The sequence below is a fragment of the Mesocricetus auratus genome, unplaced genomic scaffold, assembly GCF_017639785.1.
Source record: "Mesocricetus auratus isolate SY011 unplaced genomic scaffold, BCM_Maur_2.0 Super-Scaffold_100007, whole genome shotgun sequence".
Taxonomy (NCBI): domain Eukaryota; kingdom Metazoa; phylum Chordata; class Mammalia; order Rodentia; family Cricetidae; genus Mesocricetus; species Mesocricetus auratus.
The window spans coordinates 54887390-54910128 of record NW_024429191.1 but is presented as its reverse complement, the minus strand read 5'-3'; the positions used below and the strand labels follow the sequence as shown (position 1 = coordinate 54910128).

Sequence of the window (22739 nt, the reverse complement as noted above, 5' to 3'; positions counted from 1 at the left end):
AGACAGGATGGAGGCATGCTCCTCTGCCCTTCCCTGAGCTCAGTAGCCACGTTGACAGAATCTTAAGTGCCCTGCTGCAGGAAGGCGAGGCTGTCTCTTGGCAGATCCCTTTCCCGGCTGCCTGCCCTGCTGTGCCTCTCAAGCCTGTGGTATGTCCCAATGACAGGCTGGCGTAGTTTCCCAAGGGATACAGTCTGTGACTGTACTAAAGGCGAGAGAAAGTCAGCCTGAGACGCCACTGTGGCCCTTGGTATCAGAGCCACGGGAATGGCACCCACAGCAAACGCAGTACACAGCGATCCCCAGAGTGTGGCACCGATCAGCAGCTGCTTTTATCGGGGTTCTTGTGTCATGTGGTACTCCTGCGCTGCCTCTTAGTAGAGCAGCTTTAGCACACTGGATTTACTGCCCTCGTTAAAGAGCATTTCATTTTTATAAATCTCTAAGACTTTGAGGGAAGTCTGTTCCCTTCCAGAAGGGAAGGGCAAGGTTGGGTCTCAGTCTCAGAGACCACAGGCAGAGTCAAGTAGGAATGGTGGGAATGACGGGGGCAGCCCCGGGAGCAGGAAGTCAGGGGCTTGTGCAGAAGGCTGAGCTTGCAGCCTCTGGTCTCAAGTGCTGTAGCAGTGATGGGGGGGCTCCAAGAAAGGGGTCTCACTTTCAGGGGTGGAGGCCCGGAGCCTTGCTGACCATTGTCTTCAGGGGTGTGCATCACCCACTGAGCCACCGGGTGCATGCCAGGGCACTGCTTCCTGAAGACTGCTCATACCCGTGCCTCTCTCCGCCGAGACCAGAGGTGGCTGCTTCTAACTTTCTGTTTGTCCCCAGCTGCTCATAGACGGGCCTCTTACTGAAGCTTAAACAGCCCACACGAGGGCATGTTAAAAGGTGAAGCAACAGCAGTCATCATTCCCTGATGGGCTAGCGGTGTGATAGAGGACCTGTGGCCCAGCAGTCAGGATTCAGGCCTGAAGATGGCTTTGTCAACTGATAGAGAATAGGAAGAGACCCCAGTGGCAAATTACCTTCCTAAATGCCACGCACCGGGAAGTGGCCAAGAAGTGACGGGTCCTCTGCCTGGGCCTGAGAAAGCTGGGCCTGGGGAGGAAGGACTTCCCCTTCTGAGGATGTTTCCAAAACTCACAGAGTGTCTGTCCTCTATCCTTGGAGCTTCTGAGCCTCACCCTTCTAAGACCATGTTGGTGCTTCCTGCCCTAAATACAGAGCCACTTTGGTCTAAAAAGAGTGACAGCTAACTAGAATTCTGACAGCCCTGCATTATGTGGCTCATGGCCCGGTATGCTCTTGGACAATAGTCTAAAGGGAGAGGGCAGAATGTGTGTCTGCAATGGGATTGAGGCTAAATGCACAGGCAGCTGAGTTGCTAGGTGTGTGTGGTCACTGCTTCCTAACTTCCTCTGAGGTGTTTGGGACCTGTTTCTCTTTTACCTGAACCCTACCTACCCTGGAGGAGCCTCACTGCAGGTATGTTACCTGTGGATCTCCCCCACCCAGCCCCTCACAAGCCCCATCTGCCTTTCTCCTTCTCAGATCTTCACTCAGTGCCCGTGTCTGAGACCCATGGATGGCACCTGTCTTCTGGGACTTAATGGCTGTCCCTGGGGCTGATTCCTGCGCCCTGAGCACTAATCTAATCAGGAAATAGCAGAGTCCACAGTTCCCAGGGGTTATAAATAGTCCCAGCAAGTTAGGCAGCATCATTTCTCTGGAAAATGTGCCATGTCCCTCTCAACTCCCCACCCTCCCTTCTCTGTATTTAAATGACATCCTGAAATAGACTTGGTTTCTCAAGGCTGCGGGCCTCCTGGGAAACTGAGCATCATTGTCAGGGCACCGAGAAGAGGGGCAGGTCTTTCTAAGGGGGCTCTAGGGCCACACCTGTGGCAGGAACCAAGGACATGGTAGTTGGGGGGAACTAAAAAGAAAACCACAGCTGTCCTGAGATAGGCTGGAGCATGTGAACCCAGAGCAAGCTAGAGCTAGACCTTAGCATTAGCAGGGGCTTTACCTGTTTTAAAACTCCCAGGAGCTGGGTGGGGTGGTGGTGGCGGCTGCGGCGGCGGTGCACACCTTTAATCCCAGCACTCAGGAGGCAAAGGCAGGTGGATCTCTGTGGTGATATTTTGTTTAGGAGCTAACAAATAAAACTTGCATGGAGATCAGACTGCAAAGCTAACCACATTAGTTATCCATAGAGGACAGGCAGTGATAGTACACACCTTTAATCCCAGCACTCAGGAGCCAGAGGCAGGCGCATCTCTGTGAGTTCAAGACCAGTCTACAGAGCTACACAGAGAAACCCTGTCTCAACAAACAACATTAACAAAAAACAGACTTGTGTGGGGAAGAGAGGAAAGGGGAAGTTTGTTCTAGAAGCAGCTAGACACCAAACTCCACACCAAGAGGCCTGGTATTTCTTCTGAGAAAACCACGGTGCCAGCAGCCACCTCTCCAAAGTGCAGGTGCCAAGTTAGGTTATGTTTCATGGTATCCTACAGACGGAGTAAAGAGAGCGAGTCAGAGACGTGACTGCACCCGGCACACATCCCCTAGGTCTTGGACACTGGGCAGGTTCCTTACACTGCTAAGTCTCTGTCCTCATCTTCAGAATGGGAACAACTATGAAGGCTTAAACCACACTGGTGGGTTTTGTTGATTGAGATGTGTGTGCAAAGGGTTTGTCAAAGTGTGCTCAAACTCTGTCAGGCAGCCCTGTGAGGTAGGCGTGGCTACCACTGTGAGGAAGTCAAGACTCTGGAGCTTCAGTGACCCACCCAAACTCATGAGGTAGAATGGGAGTCTCAGGTCAGCCTTGACTACCGATCCCTGCCATGTCCAAACTCAGGCTAATCTCCAATGCCACTCCAGGGGCCGGGGACCATTGACTCAAGAGGAGGTGCCAGGTCGTAGGATACTAAGACAGGAAAGGGATGTAAGGTGAACCCAGCTAGGTGTCAGGACCATCAAATAAAACAGCCTGAGGCTTCTGCTGGTACTTAGAAAGACTTGTTTTCCAAAGGATTGCTCGTGAGCCAGGCAATCACATCTGAAATCCCAGCACTCAGGCTGAGGCAGGAGGATTGAGAGTTCCAGGGCAGCCAGGGTGGCATAGCAAGACCCTGTCTCAGAAATCTCCAAAGCAAGGGGAGTATCTGTCTCCGTCAGCTGGTGAAGGGCTAACAGAGGCCGTGTCTAACACCCAGCTGTCTGGATGCAGTGGAAAAAGTGGGAAAAAGCAGGCCCTGTTGTACATCTGGGGTTTGGGGACAAACGTTGAGAGAGAATGGAGGCTCAGGAAAGTAAGGCCAAAGCTGGGGCTTCTGTCAGGACTCAGTAGAATCCTTGGCCTCAAGCCTTCTGAATGAGAAGGCCTATGCAGCAGTCACGCTAGTAGCTGACTTTGTTGGAGGCCGTCCTGTGGGCAGGGGTTATGCCCAAGGAAGATGTGTGTATTGGTTCTCCCAATGCTGCATTCTCCTTATTCCCAATCCCATTTCTCGTCTGTGCAAGGAACTGAATGTTGGACACAGAGCTTGAGCCTCTGCAGCCTAGATGCAGGCCCAGAGCCCACCAGTTATAGCCCTAGACCCACAGTGACAGACGCAGAAAGGACCAAGGTTGACCCACACACATCTTTTTTTCCCCCTGTGGGGACAGTGACCTGTTAGAGGCACATGTATCCCTGAAGGTATAGAGACTTGCCAAGGATAAAAGTTGTCAGGGAGAGTTGAGTCAGCTCTGATCCCTGAGGGGCAACTTGTGTGAGGCACCGTGACCATCACACTATGCTGGCTCCTGATGACCACATTGTCAGATGAGTCTTGTCACCTCAAAAGATGAGCTCATTCTTGTGTTTAAGTGGATGATGGTGGGTGTTGAATCACTATGGTAATTAGATTCCACTGCATACACTTAAAGAGTGATGTCATCATTTTAAGATGTCCATATTTACATTATCTTGGAAATGATTTTCTTTACAGCTACTTAAACTTGCCATAGTAATGTTGAGATGTTGACTTCAAAGTATGCTGGGATGGGGTAGCTGGGGATATAATGCATGGGCATAGTGTGGTTTGAGTGTCTCATTCTTCTGGAAGGTGCCAAGGGCTAGAGGCCTTCGAGGAAATCAGGAAGCCCTGGTGTCCCCTCATTTTCCATGATCATCTAAGTGTGTACTGTGTGTTGTGCTCTTAGTGTGCAGTTGTTGTGTCTGTAAAATGAGGTGACAAGACTCATCTGGCTGTAAGGTGGTGGTCAGGAGCCAGCACAGTGTGACAAGCATGGTGTCTCATAGAAGTGTGCTCCTTTTCAGGGAATCAGGGGTTCAGGGGCCCTTCCCTAGGGAATATTGGGGTGGGGGGCTGTGGGCTCAAATTACTTCAACAGGTTGATTTCAAGGTCTACATCTAGGCTTCTGCCTTTGCACCCTTAGCTGGGCTCTAACCTGTCTGTCCTCCTTGCCTCCCCCTCCTCCCCCAGCTGGATCCGCAGACCGTGGAAACCAAGAACTGGCATACGGATGTGATTGAAATGAATGGGGTAAGGACATCTGAGCAATGATGGGCATCCTCCTGCCACCCTCCCATGGGCAATAGGCTGCATGTACCTCCCTCAGACAGACCAGTGTCCTCTCTTTGGCCACACCCTTCCCCATCCCAATTGCAGGTGTGCATGGAACCCTGCCATCTTGAGGGTGGCACTGTTTACAGTCCTGGGTAGAGAGACCCTATGTTTGGTGATGCTCATGCCCTGGGGAATTTGTACCCACTCCACCCCCTGACCAGATCAAAGTGGAATTCTCCATGAAATTTACCAGCCGTGACATGAGCCTGAAGAGGACCCCATCCAAAAAGCAGACCGGCGTCTTTGGAGTGAAAATCAGCGTGGTGACCAAGTAGGTGCTGCCTTGGAGACCGAGTAGCTTTGGTACCTGGGTGCCAGTCACATCCTACCTTCACCCCTTGCCCGTGCCTGTAGCTTAATCAGTCACCACAGGCAAGCAGTTGGAGGCCAGAAATGGCTCCCAGGATGCTTTAGAAATAAGTAGTTCAATATGGAAACAGTGGACAGTCCCAGGGGGAAGCCAGAGTGTCTATTTCCCTCAATAAACAAGAAGTGACGGTGACTGTGGGCCCACATTTGGGCTTGGCAGCAGTAAACTGCAGTCAGAGGGTGGCTGGCTGGGAAAGGGCCACACCCTTTAGGTCACTCTGCCCCTCTGGGCACTTTGTTCTCGGGTCTTGACCTACCCTGGTTAGCTGCTTAGCCTCCCCATGGCATTTCTTGTTTTTCCTTTCCCTTGAGCAATTTTTTTTTTTATTGCATTGCTAGGGCTGGGACCCAGGGTCTCATACTTGCTACAGAAATGCTCTGGCACTGAACTTGCCCTACCCACAAGCATTTGGATCCAATGGGATACTCTTTCCCCAGTCTTTGAAACTCTCCTGCCCATGCTTCTTGCCATACCTCAGCAAGCATCTTTAGGGAATGGGATAGCCTCTTCCCCAGGCCTTCCTTGCTTTGACTCCTGACCCCAAGGGGCTAAAGCTGTGGAGGAGGCAGAGGGCACAGCCAGTGTGAGAAGCTCCCTCCATTCATCTCCTATGTATCATGTCCTGCAGGCGGGAGCGCTCCAAGGTGCCCTACATCGTACGGCAATGTGTAGAAGAGGTGGAGAAGAGGGGCATTGAGGAGGTTGGCATCTACAGGATATCAGGGGTGGCCACGGACATCCAGGCACTGAAGGCCGTCTTTGATGCCAGTGAGTAGCGAGGCCTGGTAGGCATGGGTGGTACCCGAGCAGCTGGTGGAAGGCAAAGAGGCCTTGGTCTGTAGTTTGTTGTAGTGTGAGGGGAATGTTTCTGAGTCCCCCTGATGTGTCTTACATCTTGCCTTAGTCGGCCTCCACCAATTTCTTAACCACTGCTACAAATAAGGATGGCATTCAGGGAGGTCAGGTCCCTTACTCTGGGTTATCCAGCTTGTAGGTTTTTGTACCTGAACTTAAATTGAGACCTTTTTGACTCCTGAGTATATATTGCTGGCTCAGGTTCCTCCCCGCTGTCTCTGGGCCCTGTTACCATGGGACAGGTCTGCCTCAACATAGCCCTTCTGTGGTGGGGTCTGGCCCGTGGTTTCCTCTTCTCCATCGTGCGGGGTCAGGCTGTAGCATACACGGTGCTCAGGATGCCTGAACTAGGCCAGCAGCAGTAAGTCCAGGTAGGTAAGGATAGGATGGGGACTGAGAGCATGCTGGTATATGGCTCCCTGGAAGATGTGACTAGGTGTGTGCTATGTGGTGTGGATGTAACTCTGGTACTCTGGGTGACAAGTTATGTCACCTCCTCTCTTCTGAGAAGCCACAGCAGATAGACCCCAGCCTGGCCCCTGCTGCCCTTTCCCACAGATAACAGCTGAGTTGATATAAGAGAGCTGGTAGGCACCACGTTTGTCCTGCCTTCCTAAGGGCAAGTGAGAGGCTGACATGCAATGGGTAGAGGTTTGAGGGACAGCACTGTGGGCTGCCACTGAGATGTGTCAGGTCATTGTAGCCTCAGACTTTGCCCCTCCTGCACAGATAACAAGGACATCCTACTGATGCTGAGCGACATGGACATCAATGCCATTGCTGGTACTCTCAAGCTCTACTTTCGGGAACTGCCTGAGCCCCTCCTCACAGACCGACTTTACCCAGCCTTCATGGAGGGCATTGGTAAGGTTTCTGGCACCCTGAGGGTGGGTTGGGCTAAGTGTCCTAGGCTGCTAAAATGAAAAGCAGGAAATCTCTGCTAATAGCGGGTCCAGTGCTGAAGGACCCGAGAGTGAGTGAGGTGCTACCTGCTGGGCCTGGTGCTAAGGCGGACTGTTGCTCACCTGTCCCTCTGCTTGTGTGTCCCTTTTGTGGCTCCTCCTTACATATTGATCTGCTTCCTAGAAACATGGGCCCTGAGAGGGAGAAGACCCTGAGCTGTTAGCTCCCAGGGCCAGTGAGGAAGCTGATAAACCATACTTTACTGGGGACAGCTGTCCTAAGCCACACAGAACAGCTCTCGTCATTGCCCAGGTACTAGCCAGTGGAGTTCCTGTGCCCACTTACATGGGCCACTGCCAGGCCTGGCAGAATCTCCCATTTTCTTTTGAGGCAGACAAGGCTTCAGACCCCGTGGAGAATGTGAAACCTAGGAGAGAATGCTCAGTCTAGGCACCAGCATCAGGAGTGTTGAGCGGGCGGGAAACATCCCCACCCCTAGTAATGCTGTGCAACTACTGGATTAAACCAGTGTAGAGTGTGGGCTGTGTGACACTGGGGTGGTAATGGCTAGCTCAGGAAGGAAGGAAGACGCTGCTTCCCCAGCCTGCCTTCTAGCCATATTACCAGTTATGGAGGGGCATTTCAGGGGAACCCGCTGCTGACAGCCCATGCACGGACCAGGCCCTCCCTCAGTGGGCCAGGCTTCTGGCCCTCCAGCGAGGCCCTGCCCTAGCCCTTTCTCCTCCTGCAGCCCTGTCAGACCCTGCTGCCAAGGAGAACTGCATGATGCACCTACTCCGCTCCCTGCCCGACCCCAATCTTATCACCTTCCTCTTCCTGCTGGAACACTTGAAAAGGTAAGGAGGAAAGGTAGGGTACTGGCCTGTGCTAGGCTACCACAGAAGCCTGAGCGATTGTTCTCAACCTCCTGAACTCACACTCTGTTGTTGGGGAACTGTGGCTTCTAATTGCAGCCTAAAGTAATTGGCCATGGCACAGTGCCACATGCCTGTTGTCAGGATACTGAAGCAGGGGGATTGCCTGAACAATCAAGAATAGCTTGGGAAATATAAGGAGACCCTCATAGAATGGTGGGTAAAGCACAGGCCGTCAGGTTGGTTTACATCTGTGGGCCCCAAATGTAGCCATTTAGTTGGTGTCGCTTTTGTTTGTTTATATTTTAGTGTGGAGAGTGTGTGTGTGTGTGTGTGTGTGTGTGTAGGTCACATGGCTTGCATGTGGAGGTCAGAGGACAAGTTGTAGAAGTCACTTCTTTCCTATTGTGTGGGTTCTAGGACTGGACTCCGGTCGTCAAAACTGGCAGCAAGAACCTTTAAGCACTGAACTGTATTACCCAGTGTAGCATTTTTTACAGTGAAACAGAAAGGGCAACAACAGGGTGTGCTGAGGCAAAAGTATTTTGTTCCATTACTTGTAGACGCATGTCCTGGGTTACATCATCAAATGTGTTTATTGTAAATCAGTTAAGAATTTGATACCTACTGGCCTTGGCCCATACATTGTGAAACAGGGAAACTGAGACCCCCCAAGCCCAGCGGGGACTTGCTTGACTTAGCAGTGTAATTGCACTTAAAATCCACAGCTTCCAACTAAGACAGTTCTCACTTTCCCTTGCCCCTCCCATGGTCAGAGCAAACCAGAACTGCTCGGGTGACATCCATTCCAGTGTTCAGAACCACTCTTAGTACCAAAGTATCCTCCATCAGTCACTTTTCAGCCCAGAACTAATCACAGACACCTACTGGAAGGGCAGGTCGCTTAGTGTTCTCATCAGTCACTTTTCAGCCCAGGACTAATCACAGACACCTACTGGAAGGGTAGGTCGCTTAGTGTCCTCAAATCCACTTGCTTCATTAGAGAGGACCTCTGAGCCCATCCTCTCATCCAGCTGCTGCCTGTAGTTCAGCCAGGCCAGGCTCTGCAGGACCAGTGGAGACGTAGACACAGCTGGGGCTGGTGCCTTGTTTTTCCCATCATGAGACAACGTCCCTCCCTCTGGTTTGGCAAGGACCAAAGTCCCAACCAGTTCCTAAATAGTTCGGTGAACATTGTGGGAGGACACACTAAGGAGGAATGGGAAAGGAAAATTTATTAGGTTTTCTACCCTGGGAACTGGGCCCACATCTCTCTGTCTCTGTGTGTGTGTGTGTGTGTGTGTGTGTGTGTGTGTGTGTGTGTGTGTGTGTGTGCGCGCGTGTGTGTGTGCGTGTGCGCGCGCGCGTATCTGTGTCTCTATGTCTGACTGTGTGTGTCGGTCTGTGTGCTAGCCAGCTGCATAGCTGCCTGCTGGCATTGACGTGTTTGCCCGTTTCCAAAGCAGTCAGCAGGCACATTTGTGACTCCTGCCTAGAGGGTGGGAGTTGCATTGAGAGTGGGATGAGAGGCCCTGTCCAGGGTTTATGTGTTTTGAAGCCTTAGAAACATTTCCTAGTATGGAATCAGGGGAGGTCCAGGATTTCTTGATGTGTTTGGTGATTCTGAGCCAGCCTGGACAGTAGCTACAGATGACAGCTTCCACTGTCACCCAGGGAACATGTCAACAGAGAACCTGGTCTAATATGTGAGAGAGGCCGTGAAAATCTGGAAAGAGCCAGAGCAGGCCCTTCAGAGGCAATGGGGAATTCAGCCCTCAGACTTGCTCCTGGTTACAGCTGTTCCTGCTACAACACAGCCTGTATAACTATAGACTCAGCTAGTGGGGAGACTACTCAGAGATCAGAAACCAGCTCTAGCATCTATTAGCTGTGGCTGTGGGTAAATCACCTAATCTCTCTGTACTTGGTTTCCTTACCTCTACAATGGGTATGATAATGGTACTTGCCTCTAAATGACTGACAGTATACAGTATTATAGGAAGAGTTCTTAGAACAGTAGTATTTTCTCTCTCTCTCTCTCTCTGAGGTTTCTCTGTGTAACAGCTCTGGCTATCTTGGAACTTGAATTTACAGAATTTCTGCTGCCTCTTCCTCCCTCGTGCTGAGATTAAAGGCGTGTGCCACCACACCTTGTGTACTCTGCATCTTATCGTAATGATTTTTATCTAAGTCAAGGGTGATGCTGTTGATAGTCCTGGCCTGGCAGTTTTCTGTCAGCTCGGCACATAGCCTAGGAGCTAGGGGTGTGTTACAGAAATATGCTGGGACCCCAATCCCTTAGCCTAATGTCCTTCCCACCTGTAGGAAAGGAAGCTGGGTGACTGTTCTGTTAATGCCTGAGGGATCTTCAGGTGCTGTAAGCTGCTGGCATCCCAGGGCTCCTGGGGCTGCAGAGAAGTGACTTGTGTTTCTCCCTTTCCTCAGGGTTGCTGAGAAAGAGCCCATCAACAAGATGTCACTTCACAACCTGGCCACTGTGTTTGGCCCCACGTTACTGAGACCCTCAGAAGTGGAGAGCAAAGCACATCTCACGTCAGCTGCAGATATCTGGTCTCATGATGTCATGGCCCAGGTACTACCAGCCTGTGTAGGCCTCTACCTCATAGCAGCTGAATTAGTGGGATATGGGGTGCCCAAGTACAGGGTTACAGGACATCCTCCCTGCTTAGCCCAAAACCATGTGAGTCTAGACAAGAGCTGAGGAATGTCTGTCCAGGTGCTAGCTGCTTTCCTGACAGTGCCTCAGTCTCAGAGGTGTACAAGATTTGTGGCTGGGGCTCTGGGGCTGCTCTCAGGGTCAGGCTCTCCTGGGATACTTTTTTTTTTTTTTTTTTTTTTTTGGTTTTTCGAGACAGGGTTTCTCTGTGGCTTTGGAGGCTGTCCTGGAACTAGCTCTTGTAGACCAGGCTGGTCTCGAACTCACAAAGATCTGCCTGCCTCTGCCTCCCGAGTGCTGGGATTAAAGGCGTGCGCCACCAACGCCTGGCTCCTGGGATACTTTTAACACCAGGACAGGCTGTCCTTTCAAAGCTGATCTCAGGCCCCCTTTTGACATAGGCATGAAGTGGCTGGCTCCCTGACCCTTGGCTCTGCAGCACCCTCTAGTGCTGTAAAGAGTGAAGGAACCGGACTTCCAAAGCGGGGTGGTGGGGAGAAGCCAGAAAGCCTGTTGTGTTACAGGGGCAACAGAGGCTTGGTTGCAGCTCGGGAGTCATTTCTTCTCAACGTAGAAGGTGAAGCTGGGGTCTGGAACACGAGGACCACAGCCTCAGTTTCCTTGTGTCTCCACAGGTCCAGGTCCTACTCTACTACCTGCAGCATCCTCCCATCTCCTTCGCAGAGCTGAAGCGGAACACACTGTACTTCTCCACAGATGTGTAGCCGAAGGCGGGCAGCTGCGGGGGTGGGTGGAGCCAGCCCTCCAGCTAGGGCCCAACACAGACTTGAAAGACTGCAGCAGAGACTTCCCGCCTAGCACCCCAGAGTCCACGGGAGCCACCTTCCAAGACCTGGGCTTGTGCATCTTTTGTGCCACCTTGTACAGAGCCAGCTGACCGGCCCCGCCTCCTCGCCACACCCCAGCTCCCACCCTCTGTACCTTTGCGTGTGTCTGATGCTCCTTGCTGTCCGAGAATTGTTTTATGTGTATTTGTCATGCAGAAAAGGTAGTGGCCGAGCTGGTGTGGGCACAGACAGCCTGCTTTGTTCTTTCATTTATTCCAACTCTTTCTTTCTGCCTGCGTCTAGTCTGGGAACTTTTATTTTGTACTGTGTAACTGCTGCCAGCTTCTCCTCTCCTGGCCCTGCTCCCAGATTGCAGGTTCCCTGCAGTCTCTGCCCTCTCCATCTTCCCAGCCTGCTGCATGCATGTGCAGCATGGGGTTTTGCTCCATCATTAGAAAGTTCTGCAGAGGCCCTGGGCAGTGGTGGCCCGTCTGATGTGCTGCGTGCCGCCCTTGGCCTCATCGCTCTCCACCTGTGGAAGCACACCTGCTTTCCTTGCTGTCTGTGCAAATGTTGAATAAGGAGACAGACACACACTAATCCTCAGCTTAGCACAGAGCTGGAGAGCTGATTTCTGGAATGTTCTATTTGAGAATTACCCTTTCTGGGGTTTGTCTGTTTATCTCTGGCCTACCATGAGGCATTTTCAACTGTTTCTTCTACTGCTAAATTTTCTGTTCCCTTTCCCCTTGTGTTGTTTTGAGTGTAATGACTCAAGTGTCCTGCTATCAAGAGAGGTCAGGAATGCACCTGAGGGTGTGGTGGGCGCCCAGGCTGTGAAGGAACAAGATGGATGGAGCAGGCAGGCAGTAAAGACCTGCGAGGCTATCCCAGTGGAGCATGACCCCCTGGAGGGCAAATTCTGTGGCTGAATCAGGTGTCCAGATGAAAACAGGCTCTGTCCTGGAACCTGGAACCTCATATACCTCGTGGTACTTTTGCCTTAGATTTTACACTCTCAACAGCCAAGCACTGCCACGGGGCAGCCACATTGCCATGCATGCTCCAGAGCCTAGGAATAGAAGGCACAGCCCAACTGGAATGGTCCTGCCTTGGCACTGCCCCAGCTTCTAAATCCAGCCCTGTGGTTACTCCAAATATTCTAGCAGCTGGGGACAGGCTGCCTCCCTTGTGTGTTTTGCTGGGGCTCCAGACAACAGGGTCGGTGGGTGTCACTCCCAGTTCTGCAACCTGTTGCTTGTTACTAGAAAGAGATTTATTCCCAAAGCACCATTTCCAGTTTGAGGAGCAACTACCAGCCTGTGGCAATTATAGCAGGGAAAGGTGCTCCTGTCAGAGGGGCTTGCGCTACCTGTATCTTCTATGTGGCAGAGTTGATTCTTGGCCCTCAGGATTGGGGAGACCAGCTCTCATTGTGTGTGCTCAGGGCTAAGTCTAAAGATGGGTTTGCTGGCCCCCAAGCTGTTGTGTCTGCTAGGTGAGAGGCAGAGCTCTTTTGGGTCCTGTTCATCCCTGTTGTCTTTAACAGAATGGTACAGTTTTGTGCACACTGGAGAAAGGAATGCCAACTTCCCAGTTGTCTGTTAGCAGTTTAACAAGGAACCTTGCTGTCTCAAACAGGTGAAAGAAAAAGTGAGTATAGAGGTTACATCATTTAGACTATCTTGGCACTCAGGTGGTGGTATGTGGCATTCTTGCTTCCAAAGAATTGACAGTAACAGATTATCAGAGCCCATCAAAACAGTGCCTCCTGTCTCTTTGAAACAAGGAATGTTGGCTTCTGGGCACTAGCTACTGCAGTCCCCAGGTTGCTTAGACAGTGTGACAGCAGGAAGGCTGGGGGAGGAGCTGAGAATTATTAAAGGTTCCTATTATTTATAAACCCACCCCAAGTGGGGCGAGTCAGGCGCCAGACCTCAATTGAGGTGCACCAAGGAAGTATCTGGTGTTTCTCCTGCGACAGGGGCCATGCTGCCCAGAACCCCATCACTGCCAGCAGGGCACCGGGAGACAGGGTCCAGGAGTCCCAGGCATGCCTGTACTTGCTTGGGCAGTGGATGAGGGCTGCCAGCTTTTGCTGACAAGGTAGGATGGGACCCCCTAATAACTTGGTATGGATATATTTTTTTTTGTCTCTGTTCTGTTTAAACTTAATGTAGATTATTATAAATTGATGTAAACCACGTGAGAGGGAAATGTTAATAAAAAAATGCAAAGCCCCAACGTTTGCACAAAACAGCCTGTGGTGTGGATGTTTGTATTCTCAGTAGTCAGGGAAGATCACCAACCTAAATATTTTAAGTCCTCCCAGCTGCACCCAGATGTTTGCAGGAACCTGTTTATCCGTCTATCCTTGACCCTCTCTTCTGACTTCTGGGGACTGTGGCAGGTGGGGGTGGGGGAGCCCTCTTCTCACTCTATCCACATATCCAAGTCATCGCTGCTGTCGTTTCCTTCATGGGATACTTCTATGGACCTGATCATCAGTGTGCCTTGGAAAGATGGCAAAGGTGGCCCATAGCTATCCACAAACTTATCTGTTTTCCTCAAAATTGGTATGTCTTTTATGGCAGCCTTTGATTGAATTTGCTTGTTAGAGACCTACATCCCCCAACAAGAGCCCACCGCTCCCCCACCCCCCTTGGGAGAACTAGTAGGGTTTGTGTGGGACTTCCACCAGCTAAAGCCATTGGACACTGTTTACTCCAAAGATCAGGAACAGATGTGTCTGCAAATTACTGTTTGGTTTATGAGCTCATACTGACCACCGCCCCCCAGCCACCTAAAACAGGAAGCTATTCATCTCTTGATTGAATAGTCTACGTGGACAAGGCTTGGCTTGTTCAACTGGTATCTACTGACAGCCTGGAGGCTCCTCTTTACCAAGACAGTCGTGAGGGCAACATTTCTTGTACTGGGGCTCATGTGGAAGACCAACTGGTCAATGACCTTAGGCACTTGAGCACTTTGACAGGTACCAGGTAGAAACCATCCTTGCTTCAAAGTGTTCCTAAATGAGGAATTTATGGGTAGTATTGGAAACACTCCTCTATGCTCTAATTGGTCTTTCAGTAATGAAGCCTTGTGCTTATGAAAACAGGGCAGGCATCATACAGAATTAATTTACTGGGGGTTCACTAATAAGAGTACTTGCCTAGCATGTATGAAGCTTTGGGTATTTTCTTTTTCATTTTTCCAGACAAGAGTCTCATTATGTAGCTCTGGCTGTCCTGAAATTCTCTCTGTAGACCAGGCTGGTCTTAAACTCAAGAGATCCGCCTGCCTGTCTGCCAAGTGCTGGGATTAAAAGCCTTTGCTAAGCCTTGGACTCTTTCCTTAGCAAAATGGATGGATGAAAGGATTCAGCAGAGAGTATCCCTGTGCACTAACTTATACCATTCCAAGGAAGCAGCAAAAAGGTGCTACTCTGGATTTTATATCATCACTCACATACATATACACACTCAAATGACTCATGGTGAAGTTGGACTCACAGAAGGGTTAGTATACAGCAGGGAAAAAGGACTGGATGCTGGCTGAAGGCAGCCAGTTACAGGCCTTTGCCGAGCCTCCTGCACAGCTGACAGTAGGGTAGGACTGAGTCCATTATTCCTTCTTCACCACACACTGCAGTGAAGCAGTTCAGTGGCACAGCCCAAACATAAAAGGCTGGTTTTCTGCCATGGTATAACTGGACCCAAGTGTTGAAATAAAAAACTAAAGCCAAAGAAAAACTTAATGGAGAACAAGGGTGGTGGTGAGCAGGCCTTCCACATTTGATCTGGGCTGGCAGGATAACCAGAGCAAGATACTCATGTATCTTTAAACAGGGCTGGGGCCTGAGACCACTGGCTCACAAGCTGCGTGCATGACCATCAGCCCGCCCATGGCTGACAGAATGGTGACAAAGGTACAGTTTCCACAAACCCTGAGACTAGAATTCCCAGAATTCTTTAGAAGCTTTCCATTGAGCTGTCACTCTTTGGGCTACCTGGCCTCATGTATGGGAGATGTGAAATCTGAAAAATAACTGTAACAGTACATATATTCTTTAAAAAAGAAAAACAAAACTGGATATTTTGCTTGAGTGTATATCTATGTAGAGGTGTCTGGTGCCCTCGGGGGTCAGAAAAGGACCTTGGATCCTTGGAACTAGACTGTTGTGAACCACAATGTGGTGCTGGGAACAAAACCTGGGACCATTAAGCCATCTCACCAGCCCCCTGTAGACATATTTTAACAAGGATAGCAAAGATACGAACTGAAATGACATGCTTTCCTGGATGGCCTAAGTTTACTTTGCCCTGCCCTGGTACTCAAGATGAATGCTTGCACAGAGTTTCAAGGCAGAAGAACTTCCTGGCTATGGGCAAACATACTGCCACCTCCCTGGTCACAGCTGGAGAGCGAATTGAGGTCAGGACTGAGCCTGGGTTGAGCTCAATTCTTAACAGTCAACACACTGCCTCCTGGTCTTTTTACTGCAAGGAGGCATACAATCTACCCTGAAAAACCTGGTTGGAATTCAGAAGCAGAAAAGTATGGCTGCTCCAGTGGCTGGAGGCAGAGAACGATGAGGTAGTTCCCTCATACCACCAAGAGGGAGACAATTGGCTTCGCCCCTGAAGCAATGCCAAGTGTGTAGAAAGTGCTCCAAAGAACAGCTCTGAAGGTGGCAGGCATCCTCCTTCCTTTCAGGCCATTTCTTTCACCGTAGGTAATAATCGATTGCAGCAGAGAAAGCAGCAAACCCTCCACAACCTATGGCCCCAGCCTTTACACCAGCTGCAAAGCAAACATAAGCAGTATTACCATAGTAACAGGTGCTAGACTGGACTATACTTACAAAAGTTTGCACCACAGATGCAAAGAAACCAATTCAAACATGTTCAGTCATTCAAACTCATAGTGCCTCATTAAGATTTCAATGAATCAACATATCCCATCCAAACCATGGAGCTTCATTTAACTATACATTTGTCTAGCTCTTCTAATTCCAAACAATTACTGTTTCCAGTTGTATGGAACTAGCCCCTCATAGTCAAGAACCGGATAAGGGAAGAGGCCCTTGGAATCAAATGAAAGCATATGGCCTTATACCCTGATCTGTTTATGGAATAAATTCCTGGGAAGGTGATCAAAGCAACCCTGGGGGGAGCTGAGCTCACAGCCCTGAAAAAGCTACACTATAGAAAGACCAAAAGAGAAGTCGCTCTGCTAACCACATATGGCAGTGAGGAGCCCGTGCAGCTTTAATGACGGCGGATCACTGGCTCTCGGAAGACGAGAAGCTTCTGCTTGGGTTAAGTCAGACTGTGTGTGATGGAGAGCAGCCCAGTGATACATGCTGCTTCTAACAGAGTTCAAATCCTTGAGGCCAATGCTCCACACTGCAACAGGAAGGAGGTGAGGGCTGGCTTCTTTCTAGCCAATAACCTAACGTTTTGAGGATGTCTGCACTTAGCTTTCCTCTGTCCTTCCCTGTCCCCCTTGTGTTTTAAATGTACTTTTTACGTGTGTGTATATGAGAGTGAATGCCATGTGTACGTGGGTGCCTGAGGAGACTGGAAGAGGGTGTCAAATCCTTTGAAGCTACAGTTGCAGGTAACTGTGAGGGTGTGGGGAATGGAACTCTACAAGAATAGTATATACTCTGAGCCGAGCCATGTCTCCAATCAGCCCCCTTGATTCTTTGACTCCTCTGAGTGGTAGGCTTACATGCACGTATCATTCATGCCTAGTATGCACTCAGCTTTCAATTAGTAGAAATCTAAGAGTCCCCAACTACAGAAAGAAAGACAACAGCTACTAAAATCTATATTCAAAAATTAAAACCGACCACTGGGGCTGGGGCTGTAGCTCAGTACTAAACTCATGCTTAGTGTTTACAAGGACCTGGGTCTGGTTCCCAGACTGTAAAACAAACAAAACCCTGACAACCATATAAAATAAGGGGGAAAAATGATCAGAAACTTGAAAAGTCAGGAAATGAATCTCAGCACAGCCTGCAGGTGTGGACCGCTCAGGGCTTGAGTGACTTAGCTAGGGTTCTGCACTATCCCATGTGCCAACTACTTACCACGAGAACATCATCTCACACATTCAATATAGAAGCTCTTTTTCCTAGGCAAAATCTACCTCTATGGTTAATTATGGGTAATTTTCCCACCCTCAGATGGCTTTTGACAACAGCAGGAGATGCTTTCAGTTGTCCCATCCTAAAAATATGAGCATCTGGCCAAAGAGCCTACAATGTACATGATCCCATTGCAGACCTCAACAAAGATTTACCTAGGGGCTGGAGAGATGGCTCAGCAGTTAAAAAAGAGCACTTGTTCCTCTTGTAGACAACCAAGTCTGGTTTCCACCAGCCACATGACTCACAAGTATCTGTAGTCCAGGAGACATGATGCCCTCCTCTGGCACCAGGCACACATGTGGTACACAAACATATACATGTAGGCAAAACACCCACACAAATAAAATAAGTAGTTTTTAAAAAGAAAGAAAAGATTTTAACTGGTCCAAAATCTCTAGAGTGCCAAGGATGAAAAAGCCTAACACAGATGGATATAAGCAAGTTTCCAGGGCTGCATCAACACAGAAGCAGCCAGGATTTATTTGTCAGAGGGAAGACTATCAAGCATCCTTAGAACACTCATGTTGGGAAATGTCAACATCAGCACTTTGTCCTGGACCACAAAAGAAAAGCACTCTGTCTGAGAGTGGTTTACTAACCTCTGAAACCAATGGCTCCTCCAGTAATGCAGCCGCTGATGACACTGTTCTTCCAGTCTGACTTTCCCCGGTACTGTGGGTAGAGAAATGCTGTTTAGAGCCAGGGAAATGAGCCAGCAGGACGACTCGGGAAGAAAACACAGAGCTTCCAGCTGCCTAGTTTAGTCCTACTCAGAGGAAAGAAACCCTTACTTCAAAAGGGAAGTTCTGAAAATTTGTATGTGCTTATACGTGTGTCCTGCAGGTGGCACCAGAGGGCTGAAGTTAAGTCTAGCATTTGGGAAATAATCCAAATGTCTTATTTGCTCCAGTATAATTTTAAATCATTAACTACAATTACCTGGGTGGGAGATGTGACCCAGTAGTAGGGCACATCCTCTATGCATAAAGCCCCAAGTTCAATCCCCAGCACCAAATAAGAAAAAAAAAATCACTTTTCCTTATAGGAAAAAAAAAAAGCAAACCCCATATTATAAATGTGTACAGAGTTCACATTAGGGACTAATCTAGACCAAAATGTGACATTTTAAAATGTGTGTTTTAAGGCAAAGTTCTCCTATGTAGCCCAGGATGGCCCAGATCTCAAGCTCCTCTCCTTCAGCTCCTTTGGGCTGAAGTTGCAAACACAGACCACATCTGACTAAGGCCTGACATTTCTAGTTTGCATTCCAGAAAGAACACTAAGAACACTGCTCTTTTAAAAGTTGTGTAATGGGGGCTGATGGCTCATCGGTTAAGAGCACTGGCTGCTCTTCCAGAAAGACCCAGGCTCGGTTCTCAGAACCCAAATAGCAGTTAACAACAGCCTAAATCCAGTCCCAAGGGATTAAATACCTTCCTCTGGTCTCCTCAAGCACCAGGTACTCACATGGTGCACATACATACATAAAGGCAAAACACTCAAGACACACAAAAATTTTAATGTGTATGTGTATACACATATTGTTTCTTTTTTCGAGACAGGGTTTCTCTGTGTAACAGCCCTAGCTGTTCTGGCTAGCTTTGAACTCACAGACATTCCACCTGCCTCTGCCTCCCAAGTGCTGGGATTAAGGCATGGGCCATCACCACCTGGTCTTAATGTATATTTTTTTTAAAGATGATTGATTTTGAAAGGGGGGGAGGGGGACCCAGGTAGTGGTGGCTCACACCTTTAATCCTTGCACTCAGGAGTCAGTGGCAGGTGGATCTCTGAGTTGGAGGCCAGCCTGATCTACAGAGCTAGTTCCAGGACAGCCAGTGCTACATAGAGAAACCCTGTCTTGAAAAACTCACAAAAAAGGGGGATGGGGGAGACATGCAATGGCAACAGACAGGGATTTCTTTTTTTTTTTTTTTTGGTTTTACGAGACAGAGTTTCTCTGTATTGTTTTGGAGGCTGTTGGCAGCCAAGCCTCGAACTCACAGAGATCCGCCTGCCTCTGCCTCCCGAGTGCTGGGATTAAAGGCGTGCGCCACCACCGCCCGGCCAGAAAGGGATTTCTTAAAAGCAAGAGGCACTTACAGATTCTACCAAACACTCAGTACACGAAAACATTGCGCCCACAATGGCAAAATTTTTGGCGTAGGACATTCCTCTTTGTCCCATGTCTTTCAGAACTTCTTTTGCAGTTGGTGTCCGGTAAGGGTCCTTAGGGTCAAAGCCTACATTGGTATCAATGCCTGCAGTAAAGATACCAAAGGCACCTCCCAAGACAAATCCTAGAAGCAAGCAGAGATAAAAGTTCTTTTGCACATTCTGGACTACCATTTTGGGGATGATACTTGAAGATGATCCTTCTGGTCTCTTGCTACTCAATCTCAATCCTGCTTCCTCCAGTCACAGAGTCTATCCCCCCCTGACTCTCCTAAGATTTCTTCCTTTCATTTCACAGCCTTTGAGCTTTGTTCTCTGCAGACCAGCCACCCTCAAGTTCTCATCAACTTTGTATATCATTCCCTTAACCATGCCAATATCCATAACAGTCTCTTGATAGGCATTACCATATATTCTGAAATACTCTAGTTTTCACAATAACTTGTGGCTTTACCCAATATGTAGTCCTAACTGGCCTGGAACTTGCTATTGTAGAACAAACAGGCTAGCTCAAACTCAAGAGATCCACCTGCCTCTACCTCCCAAGTGCTTCGATTAACAGTGTGTGCCACTACCACCCAGATGTCCTCTCTAAACCAAAGCTCAGAGAAGTTAAGTAACTGTGTCCAAAGTTGCATGGCTATTATGTGGGAAATCCTAGGCTGCTGTCAACAAATGACTTGTCTAAACCTTGAACATTTCTTAGTGTGTATGTGGGTATAGGTCAGAGTTCAAACCTGGGGTGTCACTCCTCAGGAACATCCACCTGTTTCTTTTGTTGTTGTCTTTTTTTTTTTTTTTCAAGACAGGGTTTCTCTGTGTAACAGCCCTAGCAGTCCCAGAACTTGCTCTGTAGACCAGGCTAGCCTCAAACTCAGAGAGCTCCACCTGCCTGTCTTTGGAGTGCTGGGGTTAAAATAAGGTGCCACTAAAAAAAAAAAAAAAAAAAAAAAAGCCGGACGTTGGTGGCGCACGCCTTTAATCCCAGCACTTGGGAGGCAGAGGCAGGCGGATCTCTGCGAGTTTGAAGCCAGCCTGGTCTACAGAGCTAGTTCCAGGACAGCTTCCAAAGCCACAGAGAAACCCTGTCTCGAAAAAACCAAAAAAAAAAAAAAAAAAAAAAAAAAAATAAGGTGCCACTACTCCCGGCCATCTTTCTCTTTTTTAAAGAGGGTCTCTCAATGGACTTAGAGCTAACTGATTAGACTAGGCCGGCTGGTAACTGAGCCCAAGGATCTGCCTGCGTTTTCCCAGTAATGGGATTACAAGTCATTTTCAGGCATAACTGACATTTATCTATTTGTCTGTCTGTCTATCTGAGACAGAGCCTATATAATCTGTCTGTGTAGACTGTCCTGGAGCTTGCTATGTAGACCAGGCTGGCCTCAAACTCAGATCCATCTGCCTCTCTAGTGCTGGGATTAGAGGCGTGGGCCACCTTACCCAGCCATGCCTGACTTTTTACAGAATGCTGGGTATTGAACTCGGGTCTTCAAGCTTGCATGACAAGCATGTTATCAACTGGGCTTTGTCTCTAGCCATTTCTGTATAGATGTCTTCTCACCTCAAGATCCATGTAATTTGAATGAAACTGGACACTACCTCCCCTCCCAAAAGCATCTTGCTTTCCAATTACTCCAGGTCCAAAGCTCTCTCTTCTTTCTACTACATTAAGGCAGTGTCTCTATAATGTAACTCTGGCTGTCCTGAAATTCACTATACAAACCAGGTTGGCCTGGAACTCAGATCTGTCTCTTCATCCCCAATTTTTAAGACTTGAACTCCTGCTATTTGAATTTCATAAATGTTTTTCATTCCCAATGAAATTTAAACTCATCCACAAACACAGTCAACCTTTTTTTTTTTTTTTTTGGTTTTTACGAGACAGGGTTTCTCTGTTTTGGAGGCTGTCGGTCCAGCCCGGCCTCGAACTCACAGAGATCCGCCTGCCTCTGCCTCCCAAGTGCTGGGATTAAAGGCGTGCGCCACCACTGCCCAGCTCACAGTCAACCTTTTTACCCAGACACTGGAAGTGTGTTTGTTTTTATGTCCCATCCTACCCCACCCCGACTACCTAATTACACTGGCCTTCATAGTTTTTCTTTTCTTTTTCAAGATAGGGTCTCTCTATGTAAAGCAGGCTGTACTGGAACTCACTCTGTAGACCAGACTGGCTTCGAACTCACAGAGATCCATCTGCCTCTGCCTCCCGAGTGCTGGAATTAACCTCAAATTTCCCTGACTTCAGAACCTTTGCATTTGCAATTCCCTATGTGTCTACAGCACTCGTCTGCCCGGGTCCTAGAAATTCTCTATCAGGGCTCTTGTCACTTTCATTCACATTTCCACTGCCTGGCACACGACAGTTGCTTAGTTTTTGAACGAATAAATGAATGAACGAAAGCATCTACTTAACAATCTGCAGGCCCTGACCGTAGTTCTGAGTCTTCGCTCTAACTCCCAACTATGAATGTTAACCCAAGGATCAAGAGCGGCATCTTTGGGTTCATTGAGCCAGTCGGGGTGCAATCAAGGTCGAGACCCACAGGTCCTTCGTCTGCCAGGCGCGTGGTCTTAGCAAGGAACCCCAAGGCCCTCCAAGTCCTCAGCCTCCCAAGGGTCCCACGAGCCTCGCCTCACCTCCCACGCAGGCTAGCACAGCCTTGAAGGCGCAACTTTCCATCGCCCTCTCGATCATCTTCTGCTCCTCGCTCTTGGAGGGACTCGGGATCCCGCCCAGGATGCCAGGCTCCAGGAGCCGGGGCTGACGTTTGTCGCCCACCAGGTACTGTAGAAGAAGGCTGTATTGCAGCGGAGCTTCGGCAGAAGTCGCCGACTCCGGAGCTGAAGTCCCAGCACTGCGAGAAGTCGCCGCCATGATCGTAAGGGACCCAGAACCTTTAGCGTCCTACTTCCCACAGCCGATTCCACAAGCTTCCCTAGGTGTCTAGCCATCGTGCCACAGCGGCAGATTCGCCACAATGAGGAAGCTTCAGAAGCGAAAGTCGGCCTGTGCACCAGCATCAAGATAGCTATAGTGTTTCCCCAAAGTCTCCTGTAAACACTAAGTCAAGTTTGTAAGGCATTGCTAAACGCACTGACAAACAAGATTCGGGGTCTCCAGAACACCCCCTCAACTAGGAAGCTCCAGTGTAGTGCGTGCCGGGACTACACTTAAACGTCTAACTACATTTCCCAGAAAGCTGTGCGCTCGCTCGCCCTGTGGCTTCCTCAGACGTTCTGAGAAGCAAACCAAGGCAGGCCCGGCTCTTGCTGGGCTGCAGTTTGTGGA

The 22739-nt window shown here is 49.2% G+C and overlaps 2 protein-coding genes across 2 annotated transcripts in view; one reads left to right on the top strand and one right to left on the bottom strand.

Annotated features, from left to right (window-relative positions):
• The window catches only part of Abr (ABR activator of RhoGEF and GTPase), a 207944-nt gene extending 194575 nt beyond the window's left edge, over positions 1-13369 (top strand). The window contains 7 exon segments of the mRNA XM_040749167.1: positions 4501-4560; positions 4806-4915; positions 5643-5782; positions 6599-6733; positions 7524-7629; positions 10093-10240; positions 10960-13369. Of these exon segments, the coding sequence (XP_040605101.1) occupies positions 4501-4560; positions 4806-4915; positions 5643-5782; positions 6599-6733; positions 7524-7629; positions 10093-10240; positions 10960-11049 (789 nt within the window). The 3' untranslated portion in view covers positions 11050-13369.
• A 1184-nt stretch (positions 13370-14553) lies between these two features.
• On the bottom strand, positions 14554-22373 carry Timm22 (translocase of inner mitochondrial membrane 22). The gene is made up of 4 exons (XM_040749168.1): positions 22088-22373; positions 19376-19572; positions 17872-17944; positions 14554-15918 (listed from the first exon to the last, which is right to left on the bottom strand). The coding sequence occupies exons 1-4, from the start codon at positions 22323-22325 to the stop codon at positions 15842-15844; spliced, it is 585 nt and encodes a 194-aa protein (XP_040605102.1). The 5' UTR covers positions 22326-22373; the 3' UTR covers positions 14554-15841.
• Between the last annotated feature and the right edge of the window lie 366 nt (positions 22374-22739).